This window comes from Cyprinus carpio, chromosome A10 (assembly GCF_018340385.1).
Source record: "Cyprinus carpio isolate SPL01 chromosome A10, ASM1834038v1, whole genome shotgun sequence".
Classification (NCBI taxonomy): Eukaryota; Metazoa; Chordata; class Actinopteri; order Cypriniformes; family Cyprinidae; genus Cyprinus; species Cyprinus carpio.
Window position 1 is genome coordinate 144,070 of NC_056581.1, and position 18,657 is coordinate 162,726.

An 18,657-nucleotide genomic window follows, 5' to 3' on the forward strand; every position below is an offset into this window, starting at 1 on the left:
AGTGTATTACAGTTATTGGTTCAGTATTACAGTCCAAAAATTGTTCAATTTGACCATTTTATTTAAACATCTATTCAGTCTTAAAAAAAATACATTTTGTTTGTAGAAGTTCTATTAAAAATCAGTGTTGGGTGTAATGCATTACTAAATAATAATAATTACTGTAATGTATTGACTTTTCCCTTGAAAGAGTAAAGTAAGGGATTACTCTTAATTTTTCTGTATTTTAATTATAGTTACTTCTGATGTAATTATGGACAATATAACAATTCTATATAAAAACAATAGTGGCTAAAACATAAAAATGTAACATCTAATGTTAAATGTAACTTTATCCCTTCAAGAATAATTTACGCAATTTTACATAATTTATTATGTAAACAGTAGTTTCATTACACTGTTGAAGATTAGTAGCTAGTGATTACGTAGCTAGTGAGTATTAACTTTCCCCACACTGTGCTGTATATAATATATAAATGTAACTTTATCCCTTCAAGAATAATTTACGCAATTTTACATAATTTATTATGTAAACAGTAGTTTCATTACACTGTTGAAGATTAGTAGCTAGTGATTACGTAGCTAGTGAGTATTAACTTTCCCCACACTGTGCTGTATATAATAGTGTCAGTCAGTAAACAACTTGTTTAGTATGAATTAGACCTGTTTCATACGTCTATAAGTATTGCATCTTTATTTTGCAAGCGTGATGTCAAAAGCACTGTTTTCGCAAAGGAAGCGCTGCAAGTTTTGATGCTGAGTCTGTTCTTGGCTCAATGCTAAAAATTAAAGTACAACATTTGAAAAATATATATGTGACTCTGGAGCACAAAAGCAGTCTTAAGTCGCTGGGGTATATTTGCAGCAATAGCCAAAAATACATTGTATGAGTCAAAATTATTGATTTTTCTTTTATGCCAAAAATCATTAGGATATTAAGTAAAGACCATGTTCCATGAAGATATTTTGTAGATTTCCTACCATAAATATATCAAAACTTAATTTTTGATTAGTAATATGCATTGCTAAGAATTCATTTGGACAACTTTAAAGATGATTTTCTCAATATTTTAATTTTTGTTGCTCCCTCTGATTCCAGATTTTCAAATAGTTGTATCTCAGCCAAATATTGTCTGATCATAACAAACCATACATCAATGGACAGCTTATTTATTCAACTTTAGATGATGTATAGATCTCAATTATGGAAAAATTAACCCTTATGAATGGTTTTATGGTCCAGGGTCACAAATGTGATTTTAGAATATACTCCTAATATTGGCCCAGTGCCAAAAAAATGACATTTTCAAATAATTCATAACTGTTATCAAAGCAGATTCTGCCAGAAATGAGATAGAGCCACAGGTCTGTTATAGAGCATAAGTGCTGTCGGTGTGAAAGCTCAGCGGATGTCTGCAGTTTCACTGTGAAACCAATCTTTTTGGGAGCAATGTAGGTGACCAAATGTCTTTCCCCCCTTCCCAAGGTGATTTGGAGAAATTAAAGCGGTACAACATATCAGTGTATCCAATTTACAAGTACAAGACACACTTCCAAGCAGGACGTCCCGTAACCAGACCAGCCTACGTTCAACAAGGAAGTATGTATCTTAAAGTTAATGCAGTGTTCTCATGCACTGAAGTACTCTCGTATAACAGCCTTGTGTTATTGATGTTATATTTTTATCTAGCTCCAGAAAGGGGTCCAACTGTCAAAGTAGACAAATTCAAGAAGAACAGTGCTGAGCTGACCTGGGAGGAGATTCCACTGGACATACAGCATGGATTCATCACCAACTACACCATATTCTATGCCATCGGGAACACTAAGAAATGGGAATGTATGTTAAATGCATATGTTAAATGCATGAGGAATGTGTGATGAAATCTGATCTTTGTCGAATGTGTTTAGCACCTGTGACGGTGGGCCCTAATGTCCATTCATATGTGCTGATGGGTCTGGCCAGTGAAACCGATTATGTGGTTAACGTCATGGTGTCAACAGTAGCAGGCTCTGTAAAAGGCATGGATTGTACGTTCAAAACCATGAAATACGGTATGTCTTTTGTGCTCATCTTTTCTTCTGAAGTGCTTGATGATGCATTGCAATTTTCACAAGAAGCAGTCACATGCATGGAGCTGCATAAGCTACTGAAGGATGTGACGTGTGCTGATGCTTTGATGTGAGCTTGTTCTCTTGACTGTAGGCGATGGAGAGGTGGAGGTGATTGTAGTGGTGGTTTGCCTCAGCTTCCTGTTCCTGACTGTCTTTGTAATGTTATGCCTTCGGAAAAGAGAAGTGTGAGTCAGTGCTTTTCACCACTCAAAATGAAACACAAAGCAAGAATTCAACTTTAATTCAGCAATTCATTTCACTTTGGAGAGCCCATGGTCTGGAAATACTTACACAAGATTGGCTAATAGTGGCTTATTGCCTAACTATTCTTTGTAAACTGTGTCATTGTGCACATTGTACGCAATTTAGAAAGTAATCAATTCAAAACTAGTCACGTTTTTCCACTCATTTGAATTTTTCACTAATTGAAAACAAGAAAGAATATTTTATCATTGCCATTTATATTACGCAATACAATCAATAACAATAGAAAGAAACCGTTTAAATGAGAGTTAGTAATTAAGCATTTCTTAATAAAAAGGAAAATTATCATTCTGTTATTACTGACTGTTATGTTGTACATTTTACAAATATCTTCATGTAGCTTTTGTTCCATAAAACAGCAGTTGACATTTGTCGAGCTCCCAGAAGGGCGAAAAAAAAAAAAAATTCTGTGGAACACAAATGAGAAGTTTAGCTAAATTTTCATGTTGCTTTTTTATATGTAATGACCGTGAATGATAACCAGATGCTGTTTGGCATTCAAAATGCACCAAAACCTCCATAAAGCTAGTTATTATTTATTGATAATCTTCTCTGGCGAGCCTTTGATCCTCATTCTTTCTTGTATATTTCAGTATGGCAAGTCAAATGATGTCAATGATACCAAACATAACTGATTCCTGCTGTGGATGTCCTGTAACTAAATTTCACTATGTGCACATTATGTATATTTTAGAGTCCTGCACACTAATTTTATTATACTTTTAATGGCACTTTTGTCACTTCTTAACAGTTCCTTTTCATCATTCAAAATATAGAAGGATTGTGAAACTAATGACATGCTCTTTAAAGTAACTTGCACCAAATGAAAAGTGCATTTAAATCATGATGAATTTTATGACATTGCTTGATTTAATACAGAAAGAGAAACTGTTCTGAATATTTTATGAAGATTGAATAACATGATAACAGCAGTTAATGGTGCTGTGTGGTGTTAACCTCCTTATTTTCTGGTCTCTGTTCAGGATTAAGAAGCTGTTGTGGCCCGCAGGTTCCAGACCCGTCTGACAGCTCGATTGCCCACTGGTCACCTGATTTCCCCATAAAGGTCAGAGAGCTGCAAAGCATCAAAATCATGGATGAATCTCACAAAAACATGTCCATAAAGATTCCGTTTCATTATGAAGTTGTCGTGGCAGTTATGCACATAGAAACTCTCAAATTCTCTGTAATGTACTGTATATATAGTTACCTGTTAATACGTATCATGACAAAATGTTTATGTTTGTGTGAATTATCCCTTTAAGGCAGTATATGCAATAAAAATTGACTTTCATACTTTTTTCCTCAAAATCATTAATCGTTAAAAATCGGTAATGAAATTAATGAAACCAGAATGGATTCAGAACCAGAATCATCAAATTCTTTCATTCTTATTAACACTAAAACAGTTTTATATATATATTGTATATATAGAGAGATGTCCGTGTCAAAGTGTTTTACAATTTAAAAATTCTTTTTGTTGTTTTTATTTTTTTTTTTGCTTGAAGAAAATGAGATTTGAATAATGAAAAATATTATTGAAAAAAAAAATGTTGTTGTTTGTTATGAACTGGACATGTTCATTAAGTTGGCTTGAGAAAGCCAACTTACTGAAATCCTATTTAAACTTCTTCTTCTTCTTCTTCTTCTTCTTCTTCTTCCCCAAAATTTTCAACTGCTACTCCTCCTAGAGCTTTAACTCTACAGACTCCAAACTCAGCCCAGATCTTCAGACTGATCTGAAGTTAGTTGCCATATCTTTTAAGACTGATTGGACTTACAGTTTTCATAAAAATGAAAATGAAAAATCATAAAAATCCCATAGACTTCAAACTCATTCAGCCTCATCTATCAATCTATCTATCTATCTATCTATCTATCTATCTATCTATCTGTCGTTCTATCTATCTATCTATATATCTATCTATCTATCTATCTATCTATCTATCTATCATCTGTTGTTCTATCTATCTATCTATCTATCTATCTATCTATCTATCTATCTATCTATCTATCTATCTATCTATCTATCTATCTATCTATCTATCTATCTATCTATCTATCTATCTATCTATCTATCTATCTGACTGTTTCTTTCTATCAATCTATCAATCTATCTATCTATCTATCTATCTATCTATCTGACTGTTTCTATCTATCTATCTATCTATCTATCTATCTATCTATCTATCTATCTATCTATCTATCTATCTATCTATCTATCTATCTATCTATCTATCTATCTATCTATCTATCTATCATCTGTTTCTATCTATCTATCTATCTATCTATCTATCTATCTATCTATCTATCTATCTATCTATCTATCTATCTATCTATCTATCTATCTATCCTAGCAACATGCTAATCATGCTAGTGACATGCAGGTAACATGCTAATCATGCTAGAAACATGCTAGAGACATACTAGTCACTTGCTAATCATGCTAGAAACATGCTAGTGACATGCTAGTCACTTTGCTAATCATGCTACGAACATGCTAGTAAAATGCTAATCATGCTAAAAACATGCTAGTAACATGCTAATCATGCTAGAAACATGCTAGTGACATGCTAATCATGCTATAAACATGCTAGCGACATGCTAGTAACATGCTAATCATGTTAAAAACATGCTAGTAAAATGTTAATCATGCTAGAAACATGCTAGTGACATGCTAGTCACTTGCTAATCATGCTAGAAACATGCTAGTGACATGCTAGTGACATGCTAGTCACTTGCTAATCATGCTAGAAACATGCTAGTGACATGCTAGTCACTTGCTAATCATGCTACGAATATGCTAGTAAAATGCTAATCATGCTAAAAACATGCTAGTAACATGCTAATCATGCTAGAAACATGCTAGTGACATGCTAATCATGCTAGAAACATGCTAGTGACATGCTAGTAACATGCGAATCATGTTAAAAACATGCTAGTGAAATGCTAGTCACTTGCTAATCATGCTACGAACATGCTAGTAAAATGCTAATCATGCAAAAACATGCTAGTAACATGGTAATCATGCTAGAAACATGCTAGTGACATGCTAGTAACATGCTAATCATGCTATAAAAATGCTAGTAACATGCTAATAATGCTAGAAAAATGCTAGTGATATGCTAGTCACTTGCTAATCATGCTAGAAACATGCTAGTGACATGTTAATCATGCTAAAAACATGCTAGCAACATGCTAATCATGCTAGGAACATGCTAGTAACATGCTAATCGTGCTAGCAACATGCTAGTGACATGCTAGTAACATGCTATTCATGCTAGAAACATGCTAGAGACATGCTAGTCACTTGCTAATCATGCTAGAAACATGCTAGTGACATGCTAGTCACTTGCTAATCATGCTACGAACATGCTAGTAAAATGCTAATCATGCAAAAACATGCTAGTAACATGGTAATCATGCTAGAAACATGCTAGTGACATGCTAGTAACATGCTAATCATGTTTAACCCTCTGGAGTCGATTAACGCGTATACGCATTTTGGGGTATTTTCTCCTGATAACCCCGAAAAGAACTTAAATTACACTTTCAGTATTGATCGTACAGATAAGAGCAATATATCAATCGAATCTGTAAAGGGTCTACTTTTTTTTTGTATATAGAATAACAACAAAACTTTGTGCACTTATAAAATAAAGATAACAAACAAGGAGTGCTGTCTTTGTCTGCGCTGATCTTCAGTTACAAACGCGTCATTAAAATGAACTGTAACTCAGTGAATACTCAACGAAGAGACATGAGATAGATATCTATAGAAAGCCTGACATGTCTACTTTTAAACTAAACAAGTGCTGCTGAAAACAAATATTCTGTGATAAAGTAATCCATATGAAAACAACGCGATGTCCGTTTTTCACGTCTCCCTTCATTATCTTCTAATGCGACCACGCCCCCGCGCCGAGCGCGCTATTGAGATTCAAATGTTTCACTGAAGCGCGCTGCTTTTGAATACGCCCACAACCTTGTGGTGGTACTGTTTACAGAAGACAACGCAGCGGGACTGTTCTTCAAGTTTTTTTTATTTTACTGTGTGCTTCGCGATGAGAGGAATAAGACATAATTCACCCCAAAAAGATGTAATGTGGTTGAGGATTTGAGATTTGGATTTCCTCAGAAAAAAGAATGAAGCACTTTATTCAGCAGAGATCATAAACATGAGTAAGTCTCTTTTTATTTATTTATATACTTGTATTAGTATTCACATAATGTGTAAACATTTTACTAGTTAGACTTTTTCCCAAAGACTTTTTCCAAACTATAATTCCTGACTAAATGTATAATCAAGTGAAATATTATGAAGTTTCAATAACAATATACACTACTATACCATTCAAAAGCTTGATGTAAATAATATAAATGTAACAATAAATGTAACTGTAACAAATGTAACAATCAATTGCTGTTCTTTCAATTTATCCCCCCTAAAAAAAAAAAAAAAAAAAAATTATCAGCTCTTTTCAACATTATTAATAATAATAATAATAATAATAATAATGATAATAATAACAAAAAATTATTTTTTTTTGTAGAAAATAAGATTGTTAAAAGGATTTCTGAAGGATTGTGTGACTGGTGTAATGATGCAAAAAATTCAGTTTGAACGTCAGCTTTGATTGTTCCTAATAAACTGTTTAACTGCACTCACAAGTGAATATTAAATTATGTTGTGGGATAATTAAATATATTCTAAATAAACTACAAACATAAAATTATATACATTTATTTTGTCCTCACATTCTTTCTTGTAACTCATCCCTCTCAGTGACACAGCTGACTGAATGGCTCATTATGCAGCTCATTATGCAGGCCTTTGTCTTCTCAGGTGTGAATTCATGATAGTTGACGCCTACTCGCATATGACTTTTACCAACAAAAAGTGTCTTAGAAAATTTAAATCAATATATTGTTTTCTGTAAGTGAGTAAACAAGATGATTTTCACATCATTTAGAAAAAAAAAAATTCTAGGATACAAGCTCCAGTTCTCAAAATTCCTGGGAACCAATTTTCTGTATGTGTTTTATTGCCTTATTCAAGTGATTTAACATTTTTAGTTTTTCACTAACCACGCATAACATTTTTTTTTCCTCAAAAACACAATCATCTACATACATGCTGCTCACACATTATTATAGCCCAGTTTGTGCTGATTACAGTGAGATTAGACTTTAGCCATTTAGATATTTATAAGAAACTGAAAAAAGCACAAATGTCATGGCATGACAAAACTTCTCCAGGCCCCAAAAATACCCTTAGACTCCAGAGGGTTAAAAGATGCTAGTAACATGCTGATCATGCTAGAAACATTAGTGACATGCTAGTGACATGCTAATAACATGCTAGAAACATGCTAGTGACATGCTAATAACATGCTAATCATGCTAGAAACATGCTAGTGACATGCTAGTCACTTGCTAATCATGTTAAGAACATGCTAGTAACATGCTGATCATGCTAAAACATGCTAGTAACATGGTAATCATGCTAGAAACATGTTAGTGAAATGCTAGTAACATGTTAATCATGCTAGAAACATGCTAGTGACATGCTAGTCATTTGCTAATCATGTTAGAAACATGCTAGTGACATGCTTGTAACATCTTAATCATGCTAGTAACATGCTAGTAACATGCTAATCATGTTAGAACATGCTAACAACATGCTATTAATGCTAGAAACATGCTAGTGACATGTTAGTAACTTGCTAATCATGCTAGTGACATGTTAGTAACTTGCTAATCATGCTAGGAACATGCTAGTAACATGATAATCATGCTAGAAACATGCTAGTGACATGCTAGTAACTTGTTAATCATGCTAGCGACATGCTAGTAACATTCTTATAATGCTAGTAACATGCTAGAGACATGCTAATAACTTGCTAATCATGTTAGAGACATGCTAATCACTTGCTAATCATGCTAGAAACATGATAGCGACATGCTAGTAACTTGTTAATAATGCTAGCAACATACTAGAAACTAGCTTATCACGCTAGAAACATGCTTGTAACTTTGTTAATCAATCAAATGACATTCAATTCACATTAAAGCAATCAAAACAATAATCACATTACTTTATTAAACAAACCAAACAAACCAAACAATTCAAACAAACAAACTTAACTTTTCAAACTTTCTAAACTTCTACATTTTCTAAACTTTTCAAACTTTCGGGTCAGGCTTTCTCAAGCCAACTTAAAGTTTGTCTTGGCGAACATTTTTATCTAGTTTTCATTGTAACATGTTCGTGTATATTGCAACACAAAACACGATTCTGACCACATAATGGCATATTGCTCAAAACTGTATTTCCAGTCTGTTAGGAGGTTCTTATGGTCTGCCACACAAAGCTAACAGTATGTGACCCTCTCAACAGACTGATGTGCCCAAAGAAGATGTTAGCGTGGTGGAAGTGGACACCTTTGACGGCAAGTGTCTGTGCGAGGAAGACAAAACCGTGCTGCCACTGAAGAAGAACAAGTATCACTCTGAGGAGCACAGCAGCGGCATCGGAGGCTCATCCTGCATGTCCTCGCCCCACCACAGCGTGTCGGACAGCGACTCGGGTGACTCGGGCCAGACCACGGCCAGCACCGTGCAGTACTCCTCAGTGGTGGCAGGTGCCTACAAGGGCCAGACTTCCAACCATCAGCCTCCAGTTTTCACTCGCTCTGAGTCCACACAGCCGCTTCTGGACAGTGAGGAACATCTAGAGCATCTCAGCGAGAGCGGCGACCAGTCCAGGAGCTCGTACTTCAGACGAGGCCGAGAACTCGAGCTGGGCGTCGGTCAGGAATGCGATGGAGCCTCTCTTACTTTCTGTCCAGTGCAGGAGGAGACGTCTCCTGTCGCAGAGGATCCACCCACCTTCACCTTAAGTTACATGCTGTAGCAGAGCGACTATTGACCTCAGTAAAACATTTGAACTGATGCAGGTGCTTTGGAGATGGCCCTAAGCTACTGTATTTAGTGTCATCTTTTCACAGAATCTTGATGTGCCTTTGCTGAACTTTTCATTTGGCATTTTAATGGGATTGCAAGCTTCCGCAGATATGTATGGTAACACTAGACTGCTCCCTTTAAAAAGCTGTCAGCACTTTGAGATGTCACACTGCCATGTGCCTTCCTTTTGCCTAACTGATTTAATATGTTGCTGTTGTTTTGAACCATATATATGGTAAGTTGTAGCATTGTGTAAAATAATTTTCTAATGGATTTCCCTTTTCATTTTAGTGCTGCTGATTTTTTGCCTCAAGCTCACATCTGATTGGTCTGTGGTTCGTCAATGTGCAGCTGTAACGTTTCCAGTGAACACGGCTTCAATTTAGCTTGCTTCCAAAATAGACACAGAGCTGTTTAGAAAACTATGAACAATTTGCGCCATTATGTTATTGACGTGTTATTGATGATGGTATTATGAATATTCATATTTTTAACAATATGCAACAGAATGTCAACCCTAGCTTGAGTTAACCTTGCTTTCATGTTCCTCATGATCTTTTTCTCTAGGATAAAACTAACACTACATTGAATTGTCAGTTATGAAATGCAAATATTTCATTGTATGCCTTATTACCAGGGGCGTGTCTAGAGCATTTTAAATGGGGTGGCCAGTCTGGGGCACTGGCTCAAAAGGGGGGGGGGGGGGGGGGGGGGGGGGGGGGGGTATGGTTTGCGGCACGATGTATGTTAAAATACATCGTGTATACACTCACTAAACAAAGAGTGGCAGCTTTTTTAGTGGTAATGAGCACTCTTTGCAAGCTTTCTAGTCTATGATCCATTTAAAATGTAGAACTATGTTTTTCAGCCACACACACGTTGCAAAGTTTCGGGAATGACATCTGCATATTTATGTGGGATTCACTCTTGAAGTAGCAGTGATTGACACAATGATGACCAAAGCAATAGACGGGATGTGAAAATGGGCATTAAGACTAAAGCACCCTCACTAATTTTAGAAGCACCCCTCAGTGATTATTTCTGGAACCTGGTTAATACGCTTTTATTGCAAAACTATATACAAAAACCACAAAATACAAATGCACTTAATAAAACAATTGAATAAATGCATATTTATAAGTTTAGCACTTAACTAAAATAGGTAGGCTATTAATAAAATAAATAACTAGAGAAGGCTGACTATAATCAGCTTGCTTCCATTTAATGAGATAAGCCTACTCCTCATCTGATTTAGAAAAAAAAGCACTTCTAGTCTTCAGTGATGCAAGAACGTTTGAGCATACACGTAATCTCTGAGCAAAAGCAGAGCCAATTCATAAAAGAATAATGTATATTTAAAAGCACACGTCCAGTTTTGTGTGAGTGAAGGAAATCCACTTGTGAGTGGAGATTCGTGCTCGCGCATTACATGGATCACGTAACATTACGCGCTCTCGATATCTGTCAAATATCACGCTATAGAAACCGCCTAAAATTAAGTATAAAGAGGAGAAGAAAGCGGCCCTAGGCAGCTACACATGCCAGGATCCGCCACTGCCAGATCCAGTTAGAAATTTACTAAAAACAAGTCTATAAGACATCTGGAGGGGGGCGGGGGGTGGGTCACCTGGGGTGGCCCCTGGCCACCACGTAGACACGCCTTTGCTTATTACATGTATTCATCTCTATGTGATTTATATCATTGCATCACTTACGTGTGTTTCACTGATACCAGGTTAAATAAAGACATTCTGAACTCTATTGGGGTTAGACAACACACGTCTCAGGACCTACTCATTGTCGAAATCATACTCTAGATTTAATACTGTCACATGGAATTGATGTTGATTGTGTTGAAATTATGCAGCCAAACGATGATATCTCAGATCATTATTTAGTTTTGTGCAAACTTCATATAGCTTAAACTGTAAGTTCTACTCCTTGTTACAAGTATGGTAGAACCATCACTTCTACCACAAAAGACTGCTTTGTAAGTAATCTTCCTGATTTATCCCAATTCCTTAGCACGGTGGTTCTCAAACCTGTGCTGGAGTACCCCTCAGCCCTGCATATTTGTATGTCTTCCTCATCTATCACACCTGATTCAACTCATCAGCTCATTAGTGGAGACTGCAAGACCTGAAGTGGGTGTGTCAGATACAGGGAGACATACAAAATGTGCAGCGCTGGGGGTACTTCATGGAAAGGTTTGATAACCACTGCCTTAGCATATCCAAAACCTCAGAACAACGTGCCATGTAAAAAAAACAATCTAAAAATAAAAAAAAAAATACCCACAATCATAAAAATTTAAGGAAGATTAAGGAAAACAGTCGCTAAAGAAAAGGTAGTATCCTCACAATTATATTCCTTCTTACAGAAAAATGGTATCTGTGAGGATTTCCAGTCAGGATTTAGGCCGTATCATAGTACTGAGTCTGCTCTCCTTAGAGTTACAAATAACCTGCTCTTATCATCTGATCGTGGTTGTATTTCTCTATTCGTGCTATTGGATCTTAGCGCTGCGTTCGACACTATTGACCACAACATTCTTTTGAATAGACTAGATAACTTTGTTGGCATTAATGGAAATGCATTAGCATGGTTCAAATCATACTTATATGACCACCATCAATTCGTAGCAGTGAATGAAAAGTCATCATATCGATCACAAGTGCATTATGGAGTACCTCAAGGCTCAGTACTAGGGCGGTTACTCTTCACGCTTTACATGTTACCCTTGGGAGATATCAAGTCATTTCTTACTGCTAAATTCTGAAAAAACAGAGGCGTTAATTCTGAGATGTGCATAGTCAATATAAAAAACTGGATGACGAGTAATTTCTTACTGCTAGAGCATAGTCAATATAAAAAACTGGATGACGAGTAATTTCTTACTGCTAAATTCTGAAAAAACAGAGGCGTTAATTATAGGACCTAAAAACTCTGCATGTAATAACCTTGAACACTGTCTAAGACTTGATGGCTGCTCTGTCAATTCTTCGTTATCAGTTAGGAACCTAGGTGTGCTATTTGATAGCAATCTTTCTTTAGAAAGCCACGTTTCTAGTATTTGTAATTCCATCTCAAAAATATATCTAAATTATGACCTATACTCTCAATGTCAAATGCAGAAATGTTAATCCATGCGTTAATGACCTCAAGGTTAGATTATTGTAATGCTTTATTGGGTGGTTGTTCTGCACGCTTAACCCCCTTAACTGTCACTCACATTTTTGAACATAGACTTGAAAGTGCACTTTCCAAACTAAAATTTTTATAATTCATGAACAAAAACATTTATAACATGATATTGATGTACCATTTTCGTGGTAATGCAATGTCTGATTTTTAAAATAGGTTTTAAAGGATGAATTTTGAGATTTTACATTTTCAGTTGATATATCATTTCTGATTTCTGATTATTTCTAAAGTGTGATAGAGAAAAAGGCAACGAAGAAGACTTTTTTTTGACAAGGTCAGAACTCCTGTTATGATGTAGATTTTGAGGGTGCACTCTTGTCATAAATTAATCTATTACTTTTCCTACATAATTTTTAACAAAAAAACATTGGTAAAAATTCTATTTAGGAGTCTTAGACCTTTCCAACGATATATAGTTTGTCATGATTAGATACGGATTTAGTGAAGTAAACGTAGGTGTCCCGTATACGGGACGGGGTGACATTCTTTTATTATTTGAACAAAACTCCAGCTAGTCCAAAATGCAGCAGCTAGAGTTCTTACTAGAACCAGGAAGTATGACCATATAAGGCCGGTTCTGTCAACACTGCTCTGGCTACCTATTAATCATTGTATAGATTTTAAAATCTTCCTTGTTACTTATAAAGCCCTAAATGGTTTAGCACCTCAGTATTTGAACGAGCTCTTGTTACATTACAGTCCTCTATATCCGCTGTGTTCTCAAAATTCTGGCAATTTGATAATACCTAGAATATCAAAATCAACTGTGGGCGGCAGATCCTTTTCCTATTTAACGCCAAAACTCTGGAATAACCTACCTAACATTGTTCAAGAGGCAGACACACTCTGCCAGTTTAAATCTAGATTAAAGACCCATCTCTTTAACCTGGCTTACACATAACACACTAATATGCTTCTAATATCCAAATCCGTTAAAGGATTTTTAGGCTGCATTAATTAGGTAAACCGGAACCGGGAACACTTCCCATAACACCCGATGTACTTGCTACATCATTAGAAGAATGGCATCTATGCTAATATTAGTCTGTTTCTCTCTTTTTCCGAGGTCATCGTAGCCACCAGATCCAGTCTGTATCCAGATCAGATGGTCACTGCAGTCACCCGAATCCAGTACGTATCCAGAACAGATGGTGGATCAGCACCTAGAGAGGACCTCTACAGCCCTGAAAGTCAACGGAGACCAGAACAACTAGATGAGCCCCAGATACAGATCCCCTGTAAAGACCTTGTCTCAGACGACCACCGGGACAAGACCACAGGAACCAGTTGAGTCCTCTGCACAATGTGACTTTGCTGCAGCCTGGAATTGAACTGCTGGTTTCGTCAGTTCTGCCAGAGCTGACCCCCCGACTGAGCCTGTTTTTTTCTCCATTCTGTCGCCGATGGAGTTTTGGTTCCTTGCCGCTGTCGCCTCTGGCTTGCTTAGTTGGGGACACTTAATTTCCAGCAATATCACAGATACTTTTTAAACTGAACTGAGCTGGATGATGACATCACTGAATTCAATGATGAACTGCTTTTAACTAAAAAAATAGTTTAGTATTGTCATTTTGCATTATTGACACACTATTTTCCTAATTAATGCTGTACAGTTGCTTTGACACAATCTGTATTGTTAAAAGTGCTATATAAATAAAGGTGACTTGACTTGACTAGAAGCCTTAAGCCCAATTTATACTTCTGCGTCAAACCTACGCCGTAGCCTGATGTGCACCTCTCCAAAAATCTAACAGCGTGTTAATTCTATGCGGACAGCAAGAGCTCTGATTGGTCTGCTACAACCCTTCCCTCCGTATGTGCTTGAGTTTTTTGTGTGTTTATGTATTCAATATATTTTAATGTTACACCTTCTTATATAAAATAAAACAAAGCAAGAACAAGTGTCTTTAAATGTATTATACTACATAGCATTATACATCAGTAGTTGTCTGCGACAAACAATGTTGATCTGCCGTGGGATAAGTCCTTGTGGAGATGGAAAGAATGCCATATCTTCTCCTGTTCTGTTGTTGTCTCCTTTTGTAGTTTTAAATAATGATTTAATGATTTGAAATGTATTTGCCGCCGTCACGGCTATAATGATTCAGACGAGCCGCTTCTTCTTTGGCTTTTGTCGTGGTACTGCAGGTAACACCAGCAACATGCCGTGGACACTGCATACTAGCAATTTGCACGTGTACTACACGTCGACGTGGACAACAACGCAGAAGTATAAATGAAAACAGACGCATAGCCTATAAATCAGCCTTTATGGTTTACATAAATATATATATATATATATATATATATATATATATATATATATATATATATATATATTTATATATATAGATCAGTGGTCCCATTGGTTCATGAAAGCAGGTCTTGGCTTTTACAAATACCCACACTTGCGGTCTTTGCACTTGACCACTTGTCTACTTACATGACATATTTCCTGTATTTGTCCCAAGTGAGCATGAAAACCACAAGTGTGTATAGAACTTTTCATTACCTGATGGGACACACTTAGAGTTTTATAAAAATGCAAGTGTTTACAGAACTTAATTTTTATTTTCAGTACTTTGCATTTTAAAAATAAACCTCTAAATGTCCACTAGTCTCTATAACAGACGACACATTTAATAATTGTGGTGCTTGTAAGCGATAAAAAGCAGAAGTTAATGTTGTACAAAATACACAAACTCATCTTTTCACCCATAAAACGTGCAATACTTCATGATACATGCATTAACATAATGCATGATGGGATACGCTTAGCCTCAAATAGCGTTCTGTAGTGAGAATTTAGAATAGCGTTAAGGGCACTGCGCTTTGGCCTTTTTACAACATAGGACAGTCTTGTGCATTTACTTCCTGTTGTGTGCGTGCGCTCTCAAGTGGCCAAGACCTCAAGTGTGGGTATTTGGACAGTCTTCAGCCCACTTGAGCACTCGGGCCAAATACAGGAAATGCGTCATGCAAGTAGACAAATGCACAGACCACAAGTGTGGGTGCTGGGAGAGGCTCAATGTATGAAATAAACATAGTCTGCATCCGAAATGGCATACTGTCTTGAGTAGATATTTTTTTGACTAAGTAATTACTGCAAAAAGTCCATCGTATGCACACTGCAGAATCTGGGTGGAAATAGTAGGTGATCTGGATATAAAAAAAAGGTACAAAGGTTGTCACTGGGACAGTACCTTTTCAAAAGGTGCACTTTTGTGTCTTTTAGGTACTAATATGTACACTTTAGGAACTAATATGTACCTGTCAGGTACCAATATGGACTCTTTAGGTACAAAGGTGTGCCTTTTGAAAAGGTACCACCACCCCAGTGACAACTTTTGTACCCTTTTTTTTCTGAGAGTGTATCCTGTGGGATACAAACATTTGAGAAGCTGTGGGGAGAAGTAGTGGAAGTGTAGGTCTTATTTCTTTTTCATGTTGAAAGGGTGTTTGTTCTGAATATTTAGATGAGTTGACTTTGTTTCTACATTCTTTGTTTAGCTCACAGGAAGCATTTAAAACTGCATGGAAAATCTATCATAAAAGTTTAAAAAAAGTTTTCTTTAAAAATAGACCTTAGGTCTGTATTCCAAAGCATTCAGGAATTACAACCATGTTGTAACAAGCATTGATAAGCGTCTCAGTTATGTAAGTAACCCTCGTTCCCTGATGGAGGGAACGAAGATGTTATGTCGAACGAAATATGGGGTCTCACTTGGGAGGCCAATCATCTCTGAGTTTAAGAGAAAACGCCAATGAAAATTGGATAGTGGATTTTGCATACCTGAGCCACTCCCCGTGCATACGGGTATAAATAGGAGACAGGTGCATCCACTCATTAGGTTTTATGCTGAGGAGCCGATAACCTGTCCCGGCAACAGCAAATAGTTCAAGGTTGTGGCATGGGGACATAACTTCTCTGTTCCCTCCATCAGGGAACAAGGGTTACATACGTAACCGAGACATTCCCTATCTGTCGGTCACTACGAGTTTTGTCGAATGACATATGGGGTCCATGGAAAATACCACAACCTGAACACCATCACAACCCTGTGTTTCTCCAATTGTGGACAAGCTGTGGTTGTGCCACAAAAGCTACGCCAAGGTCGTAACCTTCTCAAAGCCCCAGCGCAAATTCACTGACCTTGGTACCGAAGGGGCCCAGACGGTGAGTACATTGTTGCTGAAGTTTTTGGAATGGATTTCAACCTTCAGTGAAGGTTGTTCTATCAAACTGGCAGAACTATGGGGAAGCAAGCCTTAAGGAGAGTGGTCGCTACGGAGACAACATCCTAACCATAGGCAGGTGACACATGGAAATATTGATATGGACTGACCCAGGGGGCAGTACTACATATGTGGGTCTCTGAGGCAGGTCCTACCTTAGAGTAGGGATGGAACAACTGCCAGAAGAGACTGACAGAGCGGGTCTGTCAAGGGAGAGTGTGGGCATGAACCATACACCAACGCGTCTTCAGCGTGCTGAATGCCCAGACACAGAAGACAGTTTTTCATACAACCCCTCGGCTCCGAAGCAAAAATCTAATGAGTGGATGCACCTGTCACCTATTTATGCTGTTATGAACTCTCCTGTCTAGGGTAGAGGAGAAGGAACAGATGAAATGAAATAAAAATTATTCAAATGAACTAAACAAAATTGTATGTCTTCAGAGCCCCTGTCTCCCTTCCCTCCAGCACTGGAAAACTAGCCGGTTTTTATGGTAGGACACACTGTCGCAAGAGCGAATCAGCAGAGGTTGACACTCAGGAGCGCTGGTTAAGCTCTCTTTCTGAGGAAGGAGAGAGACGGTGATGAGCCAAAGTGTAAACACTCTGATGCGCCGAACTGAACCAAAAAACAGAAAATATAATTTTATGATGATGTGCCCGACTGTTCAGAGAGTGAGAGAATGGAATTAATCCTCTTCTCCGTCGCTCTCTTCCCCGAACCATAATCACACAACTGTAGATATAAGTGGGTTAAGGGGTGAGCTTACTGATATAAAATCCCCGTTGCTCTACTCCTTCCCTGGATCAAGTGTTTCTCAAATTTATTAAACAAAACATGAAAGGCACTGATTTTAGGACGTTAAGTCATGCACTATGGTTTTTGGTGCTTATTGCTACCAAGCATTAGTTTGCCCGACTAATTACTATTTCTTTCAGCTTTGTTGAATTGAAACTAATAAGTGGAAGAGCTCATGTGTTTCTGAGTATTTCTTATAGCAAGCTATAACAGTGAGTTACCTGCTGCGCTGTACTAATGCAGACACGTTCATTTGATTTGGGACTTATGCTTCCAACACTTGTTCGTATACTGTTTTTAGACGCAGATTCTGAGGAGTCCTGCACAGATGTTGTTGTGCACTATGATTTTGGTGCTTCGTGCTACCAATAATTAGTTGCCTCACTACTTCCTTCAGCTCCGCTGCTGCGTCCAGCTGAAACAAGTGGAAGAGCACACGTGTTTCAGAGTATTCTTATAGCAAGCTATAACTGAGCCGGTGTTTTCCCCTCTCTCTGTTACCGGCTGCACTGCACTGATGCAGACACGTCATTTGATTTGGCGCTTATGCTTCCAACTCTTGTTCGTATACTGTTTTTAGATGCAGACTCTGAGGAGTCTTGCAGCAGATATTTTGTTGTACACCATGGTCTTGACGCTTCATGCTACCGAGCGTTGGACTAATTACTTTGTTCTTTTCAGCTCTGCTGTTGCATTGAGCTGGAACTGTGTATGAATGTGGGCAACCTACAAGTTTGTTTGCCTCTCTATCAGCTGTTCCACCACAAGTTGCGTTTCAGACCAATTTTGATCGTTCTACGTACCTTAGCTTTGGAGATCGAGAGAATAGCACTAAAGTTATTGGTGCAGGGTCTATGTTGACATTCAAGTCCCCACTCTGTGGTTAATGCTGGCATGTCTGATTTTAGCATCCGTTCCTGTTTCAGAGGTTTTTCCCACAACTCAGGGGCCTATGGGCCTCATGAGGGAGGATCAGGCTGTCGTATGGCTACACTATCCAGCTTCTTTGGGTTGATTCGATTTGCGTCACCTAACCTTGTGCTTGGAGTAAGCAATGTCAAGATGCTGATGCA

At 37.4% G+C, this 18,657-nt stretch overlaps 1 protein-coding gene across 1 annotated transcript in view; it reads left to right on the forward strand.

Moving 5' to 3' along the window:
- LOC109097267 (interleukin-6 receptor subunit beta-like) overlaps positions 1–9,935 on the forward strand; it is a 60,225-nt gene extending 50,290 nt beyond the window's left edge. The window contains 8 exon segments of the mRNA XM_042764539.1: positions 1,244–1,286; positions 1,402–1,600; positions 1,691–1,840; positions 1,912–2,055; positions 2,207–2,300; positions 3,363–3,381; positions 3,383–3,445; positions 8,780–9,935. Of these exon segments, the coding sequence (XP_042620473.1) occupies positions 1,244–1,286; positions 1,402–1,600; positions 1,691–1,840; positions 1,912–2,055; positions 2,207–2,300; positions 3,363–3,381; positions 3,383–3,445; positions 8,780–9,295 (1,228 nt within the window). The 3' untranslated portion in view covers positions 9,296–9,935.
- Positions 9,936–18,657: the final 8,722 nt, after the last annotated feature.